This window comes from Anser anser (assembly GCF_964211835.1).
Source record: "Anser anser genome assembly, chromosome: 1".
NCBI classification, from domain to species: Eukaryota; Metazoa; Chordata; class Aves; order Anseriformes; family Anatidae; genus Anser; species Anser anser.
The window spans coordinates 86,486,107-86,506,180 of record NC_139720.1 but is presented as its reverse complement, the minus strand read 5'-3'; the positions used below and the strand labels follow the sequence as shown (position 1 = coordinate 86,506,180).

At 41.9% G+C, this 20,074-nt stretch overlaps 1 protein-coding gene across 16 annotated transcripts in view; it reads left to right on the top strand.

Moving 5' to 3' along the window:
• VGLL3 (vestigial like family member 3) overlaps nt 1-20,074 on the top strand; it is a 47,557-nt gene that overhangs the window by 1,531 nt on the left and 25,952 nt on the right. For 3 of the 16 annotated variants that reach the window (XM_083846939.1, XM_083846927.1, XM_083846934.1), the window contains exons 3-8: nt 1,808-1,927; nt 3,618-3,773; nt 4,776-5,495; nt 5,660-6,946; nt 9,451-9,574; nt 17,770-17,939. In XM_083846939.1, the coding sequence (XP_083703065.1) occupies nt 6,944-6,946; nt 9,451-9,574; nt 17,770-17,939 (297 nt within the window). In that variant the 5' untranslated portion in view covers nt 1,808-1,927; nt 3,618-3,773; nt 4,776-5,495; nt 5,660-6,943. The other 13 variants (XM_083846929.1, XM_083846941.1, XM_083846933.1 and 10 more) reach the window with 10 other exon arrangements.

Below are 20,074 nucleotides of genomic sequence, written 5' to 3'. Positions count from 1 at the left end.
GCATTTGTTAGTGAGACAATGTATGTGGTTCTTCACAGATTACTAGGTCCTACTGTATGCCTGTGCATCAGAGGCAATGCACCAGAGTGAAACCTACCCTGCAGACTTCATGACAAAAAATCAGAATGAGCCTCTGTTTCCTATCAAAGCTTCACATTTTTGGTATATGGAAAGTATAATGGTCTCAAAATCTTCTCCTACTGAGTCATCAGTGTAGTATCTACATTGTCCTCTCCATTGAATTGAATCTGTCTCTCATTTGGAGATTGAATTTGGGATCAAATCAAATCTGCCAGTCATCTGGGGATGATACAGAGATTGAGAACTATGAGAACTAAGAGTGCAATGCACTTCCATTCATCTATTGTCTCAGCATGTTGTATGCTTAGAACAAAATCCGTGCTTTGAGCTAGTGGAGATGAAAATGTATTAATCGGCATTTAGCAAAATTTATCCCAAAATCTGAACTTAACCATCCTTGCTACTATGAGGCAAACCACAAAATCTATTTTCAACAAACTTTTAGTTATTCCATCATCTCTGGTTCCTACTTCAAATTGGAACTGCAACACCACAGGTACTAATTTAAAAGCAAGCTCATTTTTCTTCATAATAAGACCAAGTCTTTTTCTGTATGAAATTCTTTTCAGTGTCCTTGATGCAGGAGTGTGAAGCATTTTTTAAAACAGATGGTTCTAGCTCAGCACTGTAGTATACTGATGGCTGCTGCTTTATCCAGGTGGCCAGGACCCTCTTCTCTAGAGGAGACTGATGACAGCAGGCAATGCCAGTGAAAGCCTAAAAGGGTTGAGAAACATGATGAATTGCCCGTTCTGCTCCCTCTCATCTTATGCCTTTTTTCCCCAGACTGTTTCCTTGAGGGAAAAGCTGTAGTGTATGAAGGAATAGGGTAATTCATCACATTTTTTTCAACTGATAAGGTCCAAGGAGTCCCTACATTAAAACTAACAAGATATTCTTGCTTTAACTGAACTGGCAGTTTTATTTATTTGTTTTTCTGGAGTAGAGATGCTTGTAGGGTCAAATTCACTTTCAGTTTTGTACAGTGAATGTCTCTTCACACAGGGGCAACACAAACATTCCTGCCTGTTTTGAGGACATAGTCCTTATAGTGTGTGCATCCCCACCAACCTCCCTTTCAAATGCAAGAATCCTACGCCACAGCAGATAAACTGACTTTGTTACTTACTTAGCTTTCTTGTGACTACATGATTTATCATTGATTTTCTGTCATAATTTTGCTTTTATGGAGAGAGCAACTTAATATAACTGTAAGAATGACTGGATTGTGGTATGGAGCACCTAGAGCTTGCACTGAAGGGAATTTTGAAAGTGTTGACTTTTCCAAGAGCTCCTGAAGGAAGCCAGGGCTTACTTGAAGATCAAAGGCTTTGGAGTTCAGTCTAAGTGATCACAGAATGCAGGTCACTGCATATATCTGCCTGCTCTATAACTGACAAGGTTGTCATCAGCCTTACCCAAACATACTTTAGGCAGCTTAAAACCATCTGGGAGAGTAACAGCACAGAACTCTGTACAATCTACTGTCTGAATACTTAAACTGGATGAAGGTGTTGGGAGAGAAATGGAGAGGAATAAACAAGTTTTGGAACTCCCAATGAACGCCATATGATTTACAGTGATGCTATTGGTGATACTCAGTGTAAGTAATACAGAAGATAGCTTGGGTGCGTTCAAACAGCTGTCATTAACTCCTTTTGATTGCAGTTGTGTATATTAAGTGTGGTAGCTAGTGTCTTTTGCTCTGATTTTTTTTTTTTTCCAGACCTGGAGACCTCATAAGATGTCACATATACCAGCAAGAGTAACAGTATTGTTTCAAATTTTGGGCTCTTCCCCTGGACAGATTCAAGCTGGCACTCCAACAGGAAGAAAGCTCTCCAAGGTATTACTGTTTTTCCAAAGCAGCTAATCATCCAAGAGAATAATATGAAATATGATTAGCTCTAACTACTCCTCCAATCTGTGGCTTATTCAGTGCTCTTTGAATTCAAAATACAGTCTCCTTTTGACTTCAAATAATGTAACTCTTGTCTTTTGTAATAATTTTCTAATAACCTCAGTCTCATTCACTTAACATGGTAAGCACTCCTATTTTGTGAACTGTGTTTTGTTTTGAATGCTCAACTCTCATCTAAATTATGAGAAATACTTGAAAATAGCACCCTCTTCTTCTCAGCATGTAGATTTTTTTCCATAATTCTTGTGAAATAAAAATAAATATACGGTAAAAGATCAGTCAGAATTAATGTAGTACATAACTCCGGAGGCATTGCTATCTGGCAGAACAAATCCTAATGAAATCATCATTCAAAAGAAACTCTGCTCCCATGTTGCAGAATGAATATGAAAATGATCAATTAATGTGCTTAAACAAAAAGTAGATAAATAGACAGAAGGCATGGTTGAATAAAATTCAGCTAACTTGGGTAGTTTGTATTTCATTTTGTGCTTATAAATTCATGTTATAAGTGCCTAGTGAAGACTTGGTATTTTCCCCTGGTTTTCCATCAGTAAGTCATCACTGTACATCTGATGCATCCCTGATTGATATCATATCACTGACTATCCTGTGGCAAATACTCCCAGCAGTTTGGTGCATCCATATTACTCAATTTTAATCAGATAAGCCATTTCATTCAACAGCTGCTCTCACCCTATGCTGGCTTTAAACTTAAATAATTGATACTGATAACTGATTTAAGCATAGTGTGGTAATCAAGGTATTCCCATTTAAAAACAAAACAAACAAACAAAAAACAAAACTATCTTCTTGCAATGTAGAATAAAATTTACTCACAGTTTTGATACTTTAAGGGACTATTTTATTATCACATTTAATGGGTTTTATCAGTAAGTTATACTGATTTCACTTGGAGTGGCTTCATATACTTACATTCAAGAAGGCACAGCCTTATTCTTGTAGTATGACTCTTTCTGCAACTCAGACTATTCTATCAAGACTGAAATTGGGCAGTTTTCAAGTGTTTCTCATAGTTGTTCAGACAGGAATACTATGCTAGTTTCCCTTTCAGCAATGCTTGTAGTTCCTGCACTCCCAGAAAAATGTAGGTATGACTGAGAAGACTGCTGAGGTGGTGCCTGAGGAGGAGCTGATATGAGTTACTCCACAGCTCTACCAAACTCCATAGGTTAGGGTCACCCTCTGAATTTCTTCTTCCATGATGAACAACTGCCTCTCACCAAGGATGAAAAGGCATTGTTCAGAATGAGTCCAGAGTACAGTAAGGAGCAGTATTTTTATTTCCCTCGAGGAACAGTGGTCATATTACACAGTTGAAACAGTCCAGGTTTTGATTTTTCATTTAAGAGACAAAATTATTTGTGGCTAGCCATAGTTATGAAAGATTTACTTTGAAGAACAATATAAAACTGCTGATGCAATTAAAACGAAAATATTATTCAGAGGTAAAGCTATAAGAAGTAGGATGTATAAAAGCAATTTAATTTCACTGGTTTCAGAATCATTGCCTTTCATCTATTTTAGATCTATTTTTAGTAAAATTTTGCAGCCTGGAGGTTAATTCATATGTTAATGTATGTTTGTCTTTCAGAAGCTTATTGATTTGAACCACGATTTCTACGGAGGTGGTCTAGAAATATTACTTTACATGCACTGTATCTATATTTCCTCTGCAAGCTACACAAAAGGCTTTTGATCAGAGCTTCTTTCATTTACTCACTTTTCTGGAAAACCGTGCTAAATACAGGTTGGTACAGTAATAAGTTTCTCTGTGATCCCTAACGTAATGAAGTTTGCTTATAAGGGTCTGAGCCATGTGTCCTTGACCTTCCCCACTAGGATCTTTCCCTCCCATGTCATATGCTCAGATCACTTGCCCTACTGTGTTCTTTATTTCCCTCTCTTGTCCCTCAAAACCAACAGGTCATGCCATGGGTCTTGCTTTCCTTCTCTGGCTTTCTGGCTGAGCCAGAGACAAAAATACCTGCCCACTGTTTGGCTGGCTAGAACTCATCTGGCTTCCTAGACACAACGTCTCTTCGCGTTAAGTAGTGCTCTGTAGTGTTACTTAACAGGGTGTTCATTTAACTCACAGACAGTGACAGCTCCTGCTTTGAGCCAGATCTTTACTTGACAAAATCATGTGTAACTCTAGATAAACCAAGGACTTAAACCTAAATCTAATCCTTAGAGTGGAAGTAGTAGGTGTGGAGGAAACTGCTGGGTGATATAAACTGAAGTAATCAAGTCTTTGATCCTGCAGTTTTCTACAGGTTACTGTACTAGCTCATTATTGCTTCGATCCTGCCCAATATTTGAACGCTGCTATTGCAAAATGATTCTTTCAGAGGTTCGGTATGTTCTAGGATTTCTTGGAGAAATACGATGATAGCTGTTGTTCTGAGTTTGAAGCCTGAAGGTATCCAGATGAAGAAGAAACTATGCTCATTTTGCAGATAATTTTAAAGGGACTTTTATAGCTAAAACCTTATTTTAAAAACGTACGTATGGTTTCAAGCATAACCATGTAAGCACCAAAGTGCCTGCATGTATAATGCCAACTGTGAGACTAAAACAGTATGAAGCAGAAATTTGTTTGTTCCAATTTTGCCAACATTTGTTATTCTCATTGCAAACCACGTAGTGTTTGCCATTTTACATACCTATTCTTTGAGTCATGTATTTTTATTTTGTATTTTTACATTTCTTACCTTTCATTTAAAATGCAAAACAAATTTTCTTCTCACAGTTATTGAGAAAACAAGAAAACACGAAAATGGTGTACTTCAAACAAACCAGAACAAAGACCACAAACCCGAAAGTTCAGAAGCCCAAAGTCTAACAAGAAATGCAGATATGCTCATTCTTAAATCCCAGAGTCTTTTTTAAAGTCAATTTTGAATTATGATTTTAGGGAAACACTGACTCATGAGTTTTGATTAATATAGACCAACAACAGTTCTGTATTATAATCAGTTATTAAAATGGAGAAAATAACCAACCATTCATACCTTGTGGGCAACCTTAAAGAAACAATCAATGCTTGTGTTTTCTAAAACAGTGGCAACATGGATTGAACAAATCACATCATCAGTGGAAATAACTATATTCAGGTATCGCTATTGAAGTGTCAAGCACTAAATAGAAAAGAACAGGCAGTCCATGTGGTTGCCAAAGAAATTGTTGAGGAAATGTATCAATCAGAATGTAAAATCACGTCTGGAAAGTCGGAAGTCCTGGAATTACACCTACTCATTTTGCAGCCCCTGTCTGATAAATATTGCTGGAAGTGCGTTTCTGAAGTGCCGGGATGCGGCCGTTCCCTCCTCTGCCGAACACCAAACTGCTTCCACCTCCCCTTGTCCTAGCACCTCAGTGCAGAACACAACCTCTCAACTCTTTGAAACTGAGGTCCATCTAGTGGGCACCGCTGGATATTACATCAGCAAGAAAGTCAGCTTCTTAAAAGGTACATTAACATTGTCTATACATACCAATGTGATTTTTCTTTTTTTTAAATGAGATAGACTTATTTGAAAATTGTTCAAGCCTGCTAGAGAGGTTCTCTGACAGATTGCATTCCTAAATGAGTCAATTGTTCTTGACAGAGATGTATTCTCATTTTTCTTTCAGGTTCATACCTACATCCTGATGATGCTGGTGGCTTTTCCTTCATGTTCAAAATCTGGACTTTGGCTGGCCCCCAGCTGATAAATTTGCTCCCAGCTGATAAACTTAGTCCCCAGAGAAAAAGGAGAAATTTTGGAGAAGAATGATTGATCATTTCCTGAGAGATATGACCCATATAAATGAATTAAAGATGCAGTTCTGCTATCCCTCTCTGTTTCCTTCAGCAGACATTACACCAGGAAAACTCCTGGGAGACTTAATCGAATCATCTTGCTTGTGTGCACTAGATCTTGCTGCCTAGGAGATGTACAACTGGCATATCTAATAGGCACAGTGTTCCCAAAGTGTTTAAAAATAGGAACCCCGTGACACACAAAGGTAGAAATTTTAATTAGCATAATTAACAAACATTTTCATATCAAATTTACTTATAAAGAATAGTTAAGAGTATCGTGAGTCCCTCATCATCCTTGACTATGGAAGTAAATATGGGTCAGAGGAGAGGAAACATATTGCAAAACCCTTTTGAAAATATGATGTGATTTTGAGACCATCTTATCAAAATTAATAAAAAATAAAGCTTTTTCCAGCATCAAACCAAAAGGATGTCCTGCCAGAAATGGACATGCTGCTGCATTTCACATCTGCTCATGCCAACATGGAAAGGTAGCACTGCTGTACCCATCTACTCTCCATGGAGCCTCTCTTCACCCTTACTGCTGGAGTGAATGAGTAACTGATGAATCTTAAGTCTCTGGATCACAGCCAACACACTGATCAACCCTCCTAACTCATCTTGTCTACTTCAGTGATTTAACAGAAAGGCCATGACCACAGAGCAACTGGAATGTGGCTGCAGGTCTTGCTTTGATGGCCCCTGAGCACTGAGTGACCTGCTGTGCCTGCTCTTTTTCTCCTTCATGTACCCATATCAGGCTAATTAATTGCCCATTGGGCTGTGTTGCCGCTAGTGCTTTGCATAATGAGTAGGGCAGCTTTCCCCTGACCATTAATTTCTTTAAAAATTTATGTTTGCAGCTTGACAAGACATTTTCTGTTGGTAAGTTTTGAATGCTTGTTACAACAAAGAATTCCCATTGAAATAGAATCCTTGGAGGAAGAAACTTCAGGTTTACCAGCTCAGCAATTCTTTCTGAAAAATGCTCACATTCTGAACAAGTTTTAATTCTAACACCCTTTTAAGGCTGCTTTAGACAAAGACAGTCAATGAAACCCTACTCAAGTTGTCATCTGGGCAACTCACATGCATAATAAATAGTGAGACAAATGGTAAGTGACATGTTGGTGTATGTTGTTGCTTAACTATACACAATGGCTTAACTTTCTGATTTGGCTAATTTAAATTCAAAATTCACTTTGTACTTTTTTTTTGGGGGGAGGGACGGGACACTATGGATGAGTGTAATAGCATTATTCTCTTTTGAACATGATGGATGTTAGTTTTTGTTATTAATACTAGTATTCATATAACACCAATTCTATTTGTTGCATATAAACATGTTTAAATCCTTCCATGATAATAATATTTACATTCTCTTCAGAGAGGTGAAGGTGTGAATGGAAAGAGTTGGTTTGGTTACTAGACTAGCTATACACATCACTGTGTGTCTCAGAGAAAGCAATTCCTTACATCTGACAGAAAAAATATTGAAATTTGCAATTTTTGCATTTTTATCTTCAGAATGTTTTGTCTTCTGCAGAGACTTGTGGCACCTTTGCTCTAGAGCTCAGGGAGCTCTACCCTCATTCTGGAGAGGCAGAATCCTCATGCCAAAGAGGCTTTGTTTCCAACAAGGAAATGTCTTGACCAAGGTTGAATATTCTGAGGAAAGAGCAGTTACCTTTGTAAATATTGTGGTATGCCTATGGGGCATTTTTTTCCTACACGGCATTAATTTTAAAAGTAATCAAGTCTCCCAGGAGTGCAGTGTCCCATGAAGCAATCTAAAGTGTCAGAAGACAAACATAAAAGTTAACAGATCCATGTTAACAGATCCATTTTATGTTTACCATTTTCTCTGTTATGCCCATACTTTATAAAATGCAACAAGGCATGTAAGAGATCTGGCGGTCTGATGTCTGTCCATACTGAGACACAATGGAGGGAATTGGGAATGGAGCAGCTGCCTGATTTCTAAACTGTCTTGCTTTTATAGGCTCTTACATAAGCCCTTTTTTCTTCTGACTCCGTATTTACCCACTCAAGGGTCTATCTCATTGTTCTATTAGTGCACTACCTGAATTCACAGCAATGAAATATGGCAATAAAGCTTATTAGATATTGTACGAGGAACACAGCTCAGAAACACTCTTCTGAAAGAGCCCCATCCCTCACAAACAGATATCAAAGCGAGTAAGATTATATGCAGCAAAACAAAACAACTAACTACTTCAAAATGGTGGTATCTAAATTGCATGGTGCAAATGCTATTCTTTGGAAAAACAAGATTTTTCAAATGAACTGCATATAAAACCACTGAAGGGATGTGTGAGTAGAGTGGAGGATGTGCTCCTGTCCTTGTTCCTGGCAGGACTCTGAATGGGACAAGGCCACAGGGGCTGCTCCTGTGCCTTCAGAAACCACAGTTGATGAGATGGCGCCATTAGCCTGACCTGGGTCCCCCTCATTTAACGGATTCATTTTCATTCTTTGGTCTGAAGGGAGAACATACAGGGATTTAAAAACATGCTTCTTGCCTTGGTATGGATGGGTTCTGTGTCTCATTTGTCCTTCATAATTTGCAGCTCCAAGTGTTTTCAAGAGCTTTAGGACTGCTTCTCGGCTGTACTGCTTCCCCTCGTGCAACTCCTGAGTCTGTGACATGCCTTTGAGCAGACCTGCTTGCTTGCCACTTTATTATTTGTAATTAGGCTGACTTTATTTATAACCCATTCAAGAGATGCAGGTAGGCTTTCAGATGCTCCTGTGCACCGGACAAATGTTCCTCATGGCTAAAACCTCTCAGGGAAGAAAGCTGCCGTAACTCCTGGCTGCTGGCTGGCTTAGCACTGAGCAGTCATGAGCCACCTTAGGCACATCAGGAATAAAATGTTCCTTGGCACTTGCAGAAGCTGAATGCTAGGCACCTAGAGAACTTTAAAACTGAAATAGGTACCCACTTAGGTTTAAGAGCCTTCAGAGTTAGGCAGCAGCTGAGCAGAGGTTTTTAATATCACTGTTTGTAATTGCAGCTAAATTCTGCCTAGCTGCCTGCTTAGGCACCTAAATACCTTTTTGGGATCTGGCCCTAAGGATTTTTTTTTAACCTTCTTATGCATTAAATAATAAAGAGCAGGCAATTAAGAAGTCTTACTTAACTGTGTTAGCCTCTTGAAGAGAGCTACAAATCAGCCTCATTTCCTCCTCCTGAGGATCATTAGATCATTTGTTACAAGTGCAAAGGGAGCCTCTGCGGTATGCCTTCAGCATATTTCACTGTAGCAGTGTGTAGAGCTGCTCTGTGGAGTGCTCTGTTCATTTGTTTACAAACCATATGTGCTAGATTGAGCATCCCAGTTGGATGTTTAGTTTGCAAAGTGATATGTCAGTGGCTGCTTAATTAGGAGTCTGCAACCTTCCTTTCTCAGATGCTGCTGCTTATTAAAGTGTTCCCTGATTGGGAATAATCAGATGCCATTGGTAGAATAGTTGCCTTTGGTCTGAGTGAAAGGACTTTACCACCTCTAACTTGGAGTTACGGCAGAAGGCTTGGACCCCAGAGGTTAGGGGCTAAGGACAGAAGAGACAAACAGCCTTTTATTCTCCTTCCAAGGCAGGTGCTGTCAGTGAGGAGTGTTGTTGCACTCTGTGGCCTAGGAGAGGGAATGTTTCACCGTTGCTGCCTGTGTATCCCGTTCAAGGTGCTTCCTGGGGTTTCTCTGAAAGTGCAAGAACAGGTGAGTGACTTCTCTTTGCTGCTCCTCGTTTGGGCTGGGATGTGAGGACAATAGCAATCACAACAGTTGGTGTTCAGCACCTCTGTGGAAGGCCTGTAGAGAATAAGCTGCTTGTAGTAAATGAACGTGGCTCATTCTCTAGTGGTGTAACCTTCTCTCATTTGGAAGGCAATTAGTACTTCTCAAAATTAAAAGCTTCAAGACTGTTTCTTCAGAGATGCTCCAGTATGCTATACTGAAACTATAAAGATACCTCTGAAATAAACTGTTGTGTACTATTCAAGTGCTCTGGATTAATATTAATTTTGTTAACTACTTCCTGTCTCTCTAATTCATTACTGCGAGCTTTAGGTGGGGGAAAAAAAAAAAAAAAGGCCTCACCAAAACTGATGGTGCTCATGGGAATTGTGGTACTGATAGACTCAGAGAATTAAGTTGTTTATTCATACTGCTCTGCCTGTGTTCTTAGGCCAGGCAATTTTTCTGCCTCTAATGTACCTTCCCAGAGGCAACAACACTCTCTCACTTTGGAATAAGACAGATGAATTTAGAGGAAAATATCTAATATTTTAAGGAAAGCTGGCATAAATCAAAGAAAATACAAAGTCCTGGCACGTTGGACTGATCTCCTCCAAAAAACTGAAATACATCAGGTGTTCCTCAGTGCTCAATTCTAGGACTAGTCCAATTCAACATATTTTATCAACAGGAGGCTCAACATGAGCCAGCAGTGTGTCCTGGCAGCCAAGAGGGTGAGCCACCTTTTGGGATGCATTAAACACAGTAGAGCCAGCCAGTCAAAAGAGGCGATTCTCCTGCTATATTTAGTACTGGTGCAGCCTCACTTTGAATATTGTGCACAGTTCTGGTTTCCACAATGTGAAAAGGATGTTAAGGTAGTGGAAAGCATCCAGAGGAGGGCAACAAGGCTGGTAAAAGGGCTGGAGGGCACCCTGGTTGTCTGGTCTGGAGAAGAGGAGGCCAGGAGGCAACCTCTCTGCTCTCCCTAGCTTCCTGAGGAGGGGAGGCGAAGAGGGAGGTGCTGGTCTCTGCTCCCCAGTAGCCAATGACAGGACACAGGAGAACAGCACAAAGCTGGGCCTGAGGAGGATCAGACTGGGCATTGGGAACAATTATTTCCCATGAGGGTGGTCAAGCATTGGAGTAAGCTTCCTAGTGAGGTTGTTGGTGCCCCATGCCTGCCAGCGTTCAAGGTGCAGTTGGATAATGCCCGCAATAACATACTTTAACTCTTGGCTAGCCCTGAAGTGTTCAGGAAGTTGGGCTTGATCTTTGAAGGTCCCCATCAACTGAACTATTCTATCATAAGTTGTATGTACTTTTAAGGCAGAAGCACAGAAAATTTTCTAGATGTTAATGTGTGTATGTGTATAGGGATATGGTAAGAAAATCCTGTTGTGGGGAAAAGGGGTAGATGGTGGGTGGTGAAGCTTAATCAGCTCTCTTATTCCTGACTCTGGGAATATTATCCCTATTCAGTAGATTACTTTAGCTTGGGAGGAAGCAAAAGCCATTTTACTCTTTTCCCCATCCTCTGGCTCTCTGAATAGTGGAGAATCATCACTGTGAGCAGTATACTTCCTTCATAGATGGCTTTTTTCAGGCAGTTTCAGGATGATGGTTTTGCTTGCTTTAAGACATCTTTTTTCATTAGGGCAGTCACATCCTATAGGATAGAAACGCCTATGGAATAAGGAATAGACATAGTAATGAATCTTGTTTCATACAGGAGACTAAACAAGCTGCATGACTTAAGCCAATGGCTGGATGGCAAAAAATCTGACCATGAGCTTGAGCTAATTAAGTCCACAGCCTCATCCAACTATAGCTCACGTAGCCATTGTGGAAATTAGTGAATTAATACGTTGTATAGTAAAATGTGTAGAAAGTATTTTTATGCATAAGTGCTACAGTTTGACTATTTGCTTTCCTACTAATACAAATTACCCTGAGAGTAGGGAAAAGTAATGATGCGATAGACAACAGAGAACAGCCAGTTAAGTGTTATTAATACTTGCATTTTATTCACTAAGAGACTAGTAATGCTCTACAAGTATTTTTCTAGCCATTTCCTTCACCATTTGCACATGTTCTTTTGATGAGTGAAGAAAAGCTGATGAAAAGCCTATGATAATGAGATAATGAGCAATATGAAAAGAAACTGGAAAATGCTGACAGTCTTGATTATTAATCTAGCATAGCAAATTACATTATTAATATACACTCGACAAAAGGAGTAAAAAAACAACAAGCAATTTTTAAATTGTTATAGGCGTTTATGAAATTGTGAGTTACAGGAACAAAACTACTTTTCACTTGCATTTAATGTACATATTTAGAGTTGGGAAGTGGTGCTTGGTATTAAAAACATGGCAGCATCTCTCTTAGTAAATGCTTTCTGTCATTTAAGCCAAAGAAAGGATTTGCATTTCCATGTTTCTCCAGTCAGGAGTGTTCGTCAAGTGCTCCTATAGTCACTAATCACATCCAATAAATCATAAAGAGTGGTTCTAGATGAATAGTTATAGAAACCACTAATATCAAGCGGGGGTAGGAGGAGGAAGTAAAGTGAATGCAGCTCAACTGGTTGCAGTATTGCAATTACTCTGTTTCATGACAGAGTTATCTAACACAGTTTACCTGGGAAAGATGGATTTGCAACATCTGGTGGCAAAACTGTACAATAGTGATAGAGGTCTGATGGTGAAACATCTATGTAAAATCATTTCTGGTCTCCTGCACATTGTGATATCAGAACACAAGGTAGAGGTGGGGTCAGAAGAACTAGCTATGCCAGCAGGGGTGGCTGTAGAAAATCCAGGCATTATCTGGATGTGGAAAAGTCAGATTTTAAGATTACCTTTTTTTTTTTTTTTTTCCATAGCAGTAATTAATCTCAGTTAAAACTGTGTTAGTCCTAGCTTGGACCTGTCCTATTAAACTTACACGTGCCTGTATCTGTGCTGACATGAGTGGAGGTGAAGGCAAGTGAGGAAAATGTGATGGTTTAATAATAATTTCAGTAAAGTGTCATCAAAAGCCTTAGTCCTACCTTAGGGCTTGTTGGACTGGATCAAAACCTTTGGAATTAGCTGATGCAAGTGTGCTCTGCTGCATATTCACTTTGCTGGTTCAGATTTGTTCTAAATGTCCTGCTGAGCTAATGGCTTACTGTGGGCTTCATGTCAGGCCAGGCATTGCAAGCTTGCTCCCAGCTGCATAAAATTGACAAGCATTCTGTATTGTGTTCTGGCTAATTCATCAGAAATGCATCTGTGCTATTCAGCAGTTACAGGTGTTGTACCAATGACAGGAGGACCACTGTTGTATTCTGTGGGTGGCTATGCTGAAGACAACAGGAGGCATTTCAGAGCAAAGTGTCAGTGTTCATGAACAGGTCACCAGTCTCCAGCCCACAGAATAATAAAACCCTGTTGTCCCAGGGTTTTTGGACATTAGGAGCTGCTGGGCTTCATCCCCAGTTTCTCTATATTCACCACTTTTGCTGCAGCCCCAGGGTTTGGCAGGGGGAGCAGGGAGCAAGTCTGTGCTCAATCCGCTGCCAGGTAGGCACCAAAACACCCCTCAGGATGTCTGGGAACAGCACTGAAGCTGCCCTGAACTAGGCCAGCTGCTGCTATTGCACCAGCTGGAAGGAAGACCTCAGTGTGCTGCTTGTTGTTGTTGTGAGGAGGCTGGAAGCAAAAGGCATCAGCTGGCATCTGAAAGTTTCAAGCCATTTTATCCACTTTCTCCTTCTTTTACAGTTACTGCCCAGCTTCCTTGCACTTCCCTCGCAGATGCAACAGGGCCCCAAAATTCAACTGCTGAGATGGAAACATGTTTAACAATGCATTATGAAAAAGACATGGTGAAAAATTCCAGTGTAGATGGGGGATTTTAGTGACAGATTGTGCCCTGGGATTCCGGTGCATATCTTCCATTAAAGCCATTGAAAATGTTCGCGTTTCAAGGAAGAATTTGGGCTGTTGACACAATTCTCTCTCTTTCTTTGGGAGCCAGACATTTTCTGTGGTAACAGAAAATATTATAAGAAGAATAAATATAATGCATTTAGGCATTAAAATGAATAACAGTCCTTGATCTATTGCTGAAGATTACAGACATGAGATGTGAAAGCTGTTCTTAAAGTAAGATAGACTTTTGCTCTAATTGGCACTGCAGCTTTCCTTTTATTACAAAATATGAAGGAGATGACTAGAGAGGTGTCTAGATCCTTGCAGCACACAGAGAGGTTGCTGTGCATCTGATGATCATAACTTTGGCCGGTAGCTTGCTGTATTTCATTGCCCTTTGAATCAAGTGATCCTAATCTCAGGGTAGCATACCTGCTGCACACGAGCTGCTGCCTCCAATTCCAGAGAGGACAAAACCTCGGTGGTGAGTGTATAATTGTTATATCTATAAAGGAAACATTAAGCCTACTGTACTCCTAAGGTGCTGTATGAATGAAAATGACATTGAATGAATGGAATATTACTCCCCCCCCCCCCCCCCCAACAAACAAAAAAACCCGTCAATTTCCTTTTTTTTTTTTTTTTTTTCCAAATTGGAGAACTATAAGTATGTATAAGAGAGAAACTTTGTCCTGGGAAAATGAAATAATTCTTATACTTCTGTTCTCCCTCCCCAGATGCTTGGGACAGTCTCAGCATATTTCCATTCTGCCTTTTCAGGAATGAAATGGAGTGTCTGCCTGCCCCGACCTCATGCATCTCCCCTGGGGACTGGGGATAGCCTGAGCTCAGCCCAGTACTTGTAGAGCTCTCTGGTGCCTATTGCACTTCTGGGACTTGCACTGTGTCAGCTGGAAGTGTAGGTCATGGCGATGACGGTACTGCAGCTTTACAGGAACATGCTTAGGAGCCCTTGAGTCCTTAGGTCAAAGTAAACTCCCCAGTGGGAGTTTACCCGTCATCGTGTAAATCGGTGTGAAACCAGAAATGTGTGTGGCAAGCTCCATGAGAAACCTAATTTGCTTTAGACGATGTTTGTCAAAATCGAGTTGTCTGTGCAAAACCGCTGCTCCATCGAAATATATATATATATATTTTTTTTTGCCATCTTACCAGAGAATTTCTACCTTGTTGTGGACGAACATAATCTCCACCCTTTCTGTTCCTTTACATACAAGGCATAGATAGCACCTGGTGTTTATTTCCTCGGGATATAGTGTGTGTCTTTGGAGCTGGGCTCTTCATTTAGGAAAAACAAGACACCCTGCATTTTTGACTGTTGAGTGGACAGTAACAGCAAAGCCAAGGGGCTTTGCCTGTAACTGCTAGCCACAGCTAGCTAGGGTGTGGTTTAAGATGATTTAAATACTTATAGGATGCCAGCAGAGGGTGAAACGAGGAAGGGGGGAAATGAAGAAGACTTGTTTATTTTAATCTCTGTTGAAAGGTTAAATTTTCAGTTATCCCCTTTAAAAAAAAAAAAAGGAAATGATTGTGTAGTGGTGAAAAGGGAGGGGGAGGACCTTTACTTTCTGTTGCTGTTGTTCAAAAGTTTTGCAATGCTTGCAACAGTTTTCCAGCACTTATTCAGACCTCTAAATTTTCTGATCGGTGGAAGTGGTGAGCACCCACAACTCCAACAGTAATAGGTCAACTCAAAACACCCAAACCTGTGAGTTCTTGCTGAGCCTGTGCAAACTGCTGCTTCTACCACGTCTTTGCACTGTTCCTTTCTGTCAGATTTATAGCACAGCTGGCAAACCATGCTTCCTTGATGTTATAACCCATAGAGCTGATGTACCTAGCCACATCTGGCTGTGGTGCTTACCTGGTTTTCCACCAGGATTTTCTGGTCTCTATTTCCTAGGGTTGCCCTTGGCATTGCTGAATTTCAGCTGGTCTAAGATGTAACGTAGTCTGATGGATTTAAGAAACTAGAATACACAGCAAAGGCAAATGCAGTTTACTTTAAGTACAGCTAATTGGTTATGTTCCTTGTTAAAGAAACAGATTAGAGCAGGAAGCTGGTATGTTGCTCTTCTGTAAAGATGATATTGAACCAGTCATACCTTAATGTGTTCCCTTCCTCTCCTTTTGTCAGTGTGATGCATCAGCAAGCTGTGCTTTTCACTTCCAAGCAGTGAAAGGGGACACCAATAAATTACAATGACTTTAAATATATATATATATATATGAATCTTACCAGGTCTTACACTTCATCTGGGCTGTTCTTTAATGGAATTATTTTACTACCACATTGATTGTCATTGCAATTTTATGGTTTGCTATAATCTTTGGGCTCCTATTGCTTGAAGTCACTGTTGTGGAAATAATATGGAAGCAGAAAGCAGACGGTTTTTGTTTGTTTGTTTTATTTTTTTGAATGCTGTTTGTTTTATTTTTTTAAATGTTCCTATTCCTTGTGAAATCCACAAATTCAAAACTGCCCATGCCTCTGAAAAGTGACCCTCTGTATACCCTGGAGCACTGTTACACTGCTAAAAAAAGAAACTTGATGCTTTCTCATGGGGTGGAGGGGAAAGAGTTGAGAAAGGTGGCAGTTTTACCCCAACTGTCTCATAATGCTTGAATGCTGGGAGGCAGAAAGCAACATAATAAATATCTGAAAATGCAGACACTTACCACTCTTTTATATAAATTCCAGATTACGGGCCAGATTCACTGTTGACATAAGCAGATGCAAATCCAATGAAGTCACTGCAGTTGCTTCTACTTATGCCAGAGGTGAATTTGTCCCTATTTTTGGAACACATTAGTTTTTGTGCTACAGCACTGACACACAGTGTCGTGTCAAAACCATTTTCAACCATGGCTTAGTGCCACTAGCTGACTGACACGATGTATCATGTCAAACATCTGCCTAGTAATGGTCCTGTTCTGCTTCTCGACATGATGTATCGTGCCACTGTGTCGTGCCTGAAGGCATCTGATAGGAATTGCAGCAGGATCTGAAATAATGAGGAATGCGCACTAATTGAATATCTGAGCATTTTTGGCATCCTGTGGGAAACAGCGCTCTGTATGTCAGCCTATCTGTAAACCTCTTGTGAACTCCTCGTGTGCTTGGGTGTAAAGCAATCACTAATGTACTCCCACCTTAACACATTGTGTTGGCACAGTAAAAGGCCAAAATAGAAATTTGTCAGGTTCTGCTTTAAGGACAGGTACTGGATTTTCTCCACAAAACAATCCATTGGTATGAAAAAAAGCTTGCTCCTGCTCATGATTTTACAGCCTTCTGTTACTGTGCATTAAGTGTAGAAGCATGTTGTTTTGTTTCACGTTTTATTTTTTGATAAACCAGCATCAGGCCTTCTAGCCGCTGTGCCTGAAAGGGTTTTCCCTCAGCCAGGGATGGAGCTAAGCGACGTCTCCCCTAGACTGGGAAGACCGTTCCCTGCCCCGAGCAGCTCTGCTGGGCAGGATTATGCCCGGCACTCGAGCGTGGGAGCCAGGGGATGGAGCAGCCGCAGGAGCACCTAAGCGTGGGTGCTTCCGTGAGCTGTTCCGGCACCAGCCTCCAACACCTGCCAGCTTCACCTTTGGGGTCACCCTGTGGCAACAGGAAATGAGGGAAAAAGATTTCTGAAAGTAACAGTGCCCGGGCTGACTGGAGATCAGTGACAGCAATCAGCACTTGGATTTTCTGTTTTCCCCAAAGCCATTCAGAAGACCATACATGCGGCACAGTAAAGTGCATGTTGTATGTGTGCTAGCCACGCATTGAAACTTCGAACTGGCTGCAAAGGTTGATGTAGAGATTGACTCCATTTAGGCAGATATACAAAATGCAACAACTATCAGGAACAAATTACTAGGGCTTTATTAAAGGGGTATATAGCTACCTTAAGACCTGTATACCCAAAAATAAATGTGCCTGCAGGAAATTGAATCTTTTTTCAAAGTATTGCAGTTGAATGCTTCAGAGAAATGCTTTCTATAAACAGGGAATCCTAGTGGGGTCAGACAGAGCTATTTTAACCTTGTGTATTCATCTCACTGTTCTGGCAGAGGAGATGCATGTGTGTTTGTGTGTGTATATATACAGAGAGAGAGAAGGTATAAATTTAGAATATTTGATTGAAGGCTTCAATTTCAGAAACTATTAAGTATAGGCAAACTTCAAAGGATTTTTTTTTTTTTTTTTAAAAAGAAAATTGAAATAATTCATTTTAGGCCAAAGAAGAAGAAAACAAGAGCAAGCAAGGGTGGCCGTGCCCAGGCTTATAAGCTGGGATAATGCTACTGAGCCGTATGCTGACTCGTTTCCATGTGAGGAATGGTATCAAAAGCCTTCAAGTACGGGACTGCAGTGGGGCGGCTCACAGGCAAGAATGTGTGCAGAGGTAGGCCATGAACATATTTGAGTAGGACTAGAGCCATTACAGTCAGATCCTGGTTTGCCACATATTTTTTAAGTCAAGCAGTGCAGTTCTCTCTCTCTTTTTTTTCTTTTTTCTTTTTCTTTTTTCTTTTTTTTTTTTTTCCCAAAAGTGGGGAGTGAGGAGAGACCTTCTGGGCAGTCAAAGATGCGTGCAACCTGCCAGCTAATGGGGCAAGTGGGTTCCTCCTTCCTCCTGGACAAACTTCCAGGCAGTGCTGCAAATCCTTTGGGAAGTGTTGTGTGGCCCATGTGGGTGACTTGACTGGTGGACAGTCCCCTCTTCTCCAGCTTGGCCATGCTTCCTGAGCACCTGGGGGTCAGGAGAGAGAAACTGGGCAGTGAGATGCTCCCTGCACCCATTGCACAATGAGAAGGGAAAGGGACCTGCACCACCACCACCAAAAAAAAAAAAAAGTTAGTAATTAGTAATAATAAAGTAGTAATGAACATCTATTCACCAGTTATTAACTGCCACCCGCTCTCTGTGCAGCACCTGATTTTGGGGGGGGGGGAGGGTGTAGAGGATGCACAGGTGCTTCCGCGCCCGCGGAGCTGCAGCAGGGGCGGAGGGGGGGGTGGGTGAAGAAGGGGGGCCGGGGGCGCGGCCTCCTTCCCCCGCCCCCCCGCGGCCGCTCCGCGGAGCCGCCGCGCTATAAGTGCGGGCGCGGAGCGCGGCGGGCGCCGAAGATGCGCTGGCAGCCGGCGCTGCGCGGCGCCCCGCCGCGGCCGCCCTGCGCGGAGGAGGAGGAGGAGGAGGAGGAGGGGGAAGAGGGGGAAGAAGGCGGTGGCGGCGGCGCGGGGCGGCCGCGGCCGCGGCCATGAGCTGCTCGGACGTGGCCATGCAGCAGCCCGCCCCCCCTTCGGCGTGCGGGGCGCCCCGCTATCTGTCCGGAGCCGCGGCGGGCTGCCCGCAGGTGAGCGGTGGGGTTGGGTGATGGAGGGGAAGGGGGGGGCTTTGCGGAGGGACCCCCCCCCCCTTGGAGGGCTGCACGGTGCACCGCTGGCTGGCCGGGGCGGAGACCTCCGTCCCGGCCAGCCAGCGGTGCGCCGTGCAGCCCTCGGGTTGATTTGGAGATGCGGGGAGTTGGTGAGGGTGTCCCACAGCAGCGGAGCCTGGTAAGACTTAAAAAAAAAAAAATCAAAAAAGAAATAAAAATCCAAATTCTTATATTTGGCTTGCTCGGCTGGAGTGGGGCGGGACGGGGGAGAAAGTTGCTTCTTGCCTTCTTGTCCCCCCTCATCCTCCCCACTCGCCCGTGCGGTGCGCTCCCCAGGCGCGCACACGGGAGGGGACCCGCGCTGCTCCCTGCGCTGCTCCCCGCGGAGCGGGCGCGCCTCGCCATGCTGAGTCGCACAGCCCGGCTCTCCTGGAAGAGCGGCTCCGGCGAGTTTCCAACTGAATTTGGTGATCAGATGTATTTGGAAGAGAGAGAGAGAGAAAAAAAAAAAAAAGTGAATCAGGAAATTCTTATCAGGCTGACAGCATTTTTAGACTATGCAGTGCGTGGGTGAAGTGGGACTAATATTGACTTGGCCCTAATGTAGTCATCTGAGAATACATTTTTTGGTTGTTGCTGCATTCCATAAGGTTTTATCATTATTATCCACGAAGATTGTTTTCTCCGTACATGGGAAGTGACCCCTAATATCAACTTGCCTGGGAGACATGAATATGGGCTAAAACATTAAAATTCCTATCACTTGTTATTGTTTTTTTCTTTATTGTTGGGAAAAGAGCTTTTGCGGAGATGATACCGAAGCTGACTTTTCCAGGTCGCTCACCTTGTTCACTGTAAACACAGGCTCTGGAAAACTTGCGAGTTTAGTCTGTTGCAGTATGCCTGCATTATTATTTCTTCTCTGATCTAGGTCACGGCTTGCAGAACCCTCACCTTATTCAGTGGTTGTTAGTCATGAACTTTGTATTTGAGTATCTGGAGCTCCAGTTGTTAGCCCGCCTGAGTTGGAGGGAAAAGAAATAAATAATCTCGAACAACTTGACTAAGAGAACTAGAAGCAGAAAAGTGTGATTGAAACTTAGGTGGACTTTTTAGCACTTAACTTTGTAGGCAATTGGCTGTATTTCTTTTCCAGCAC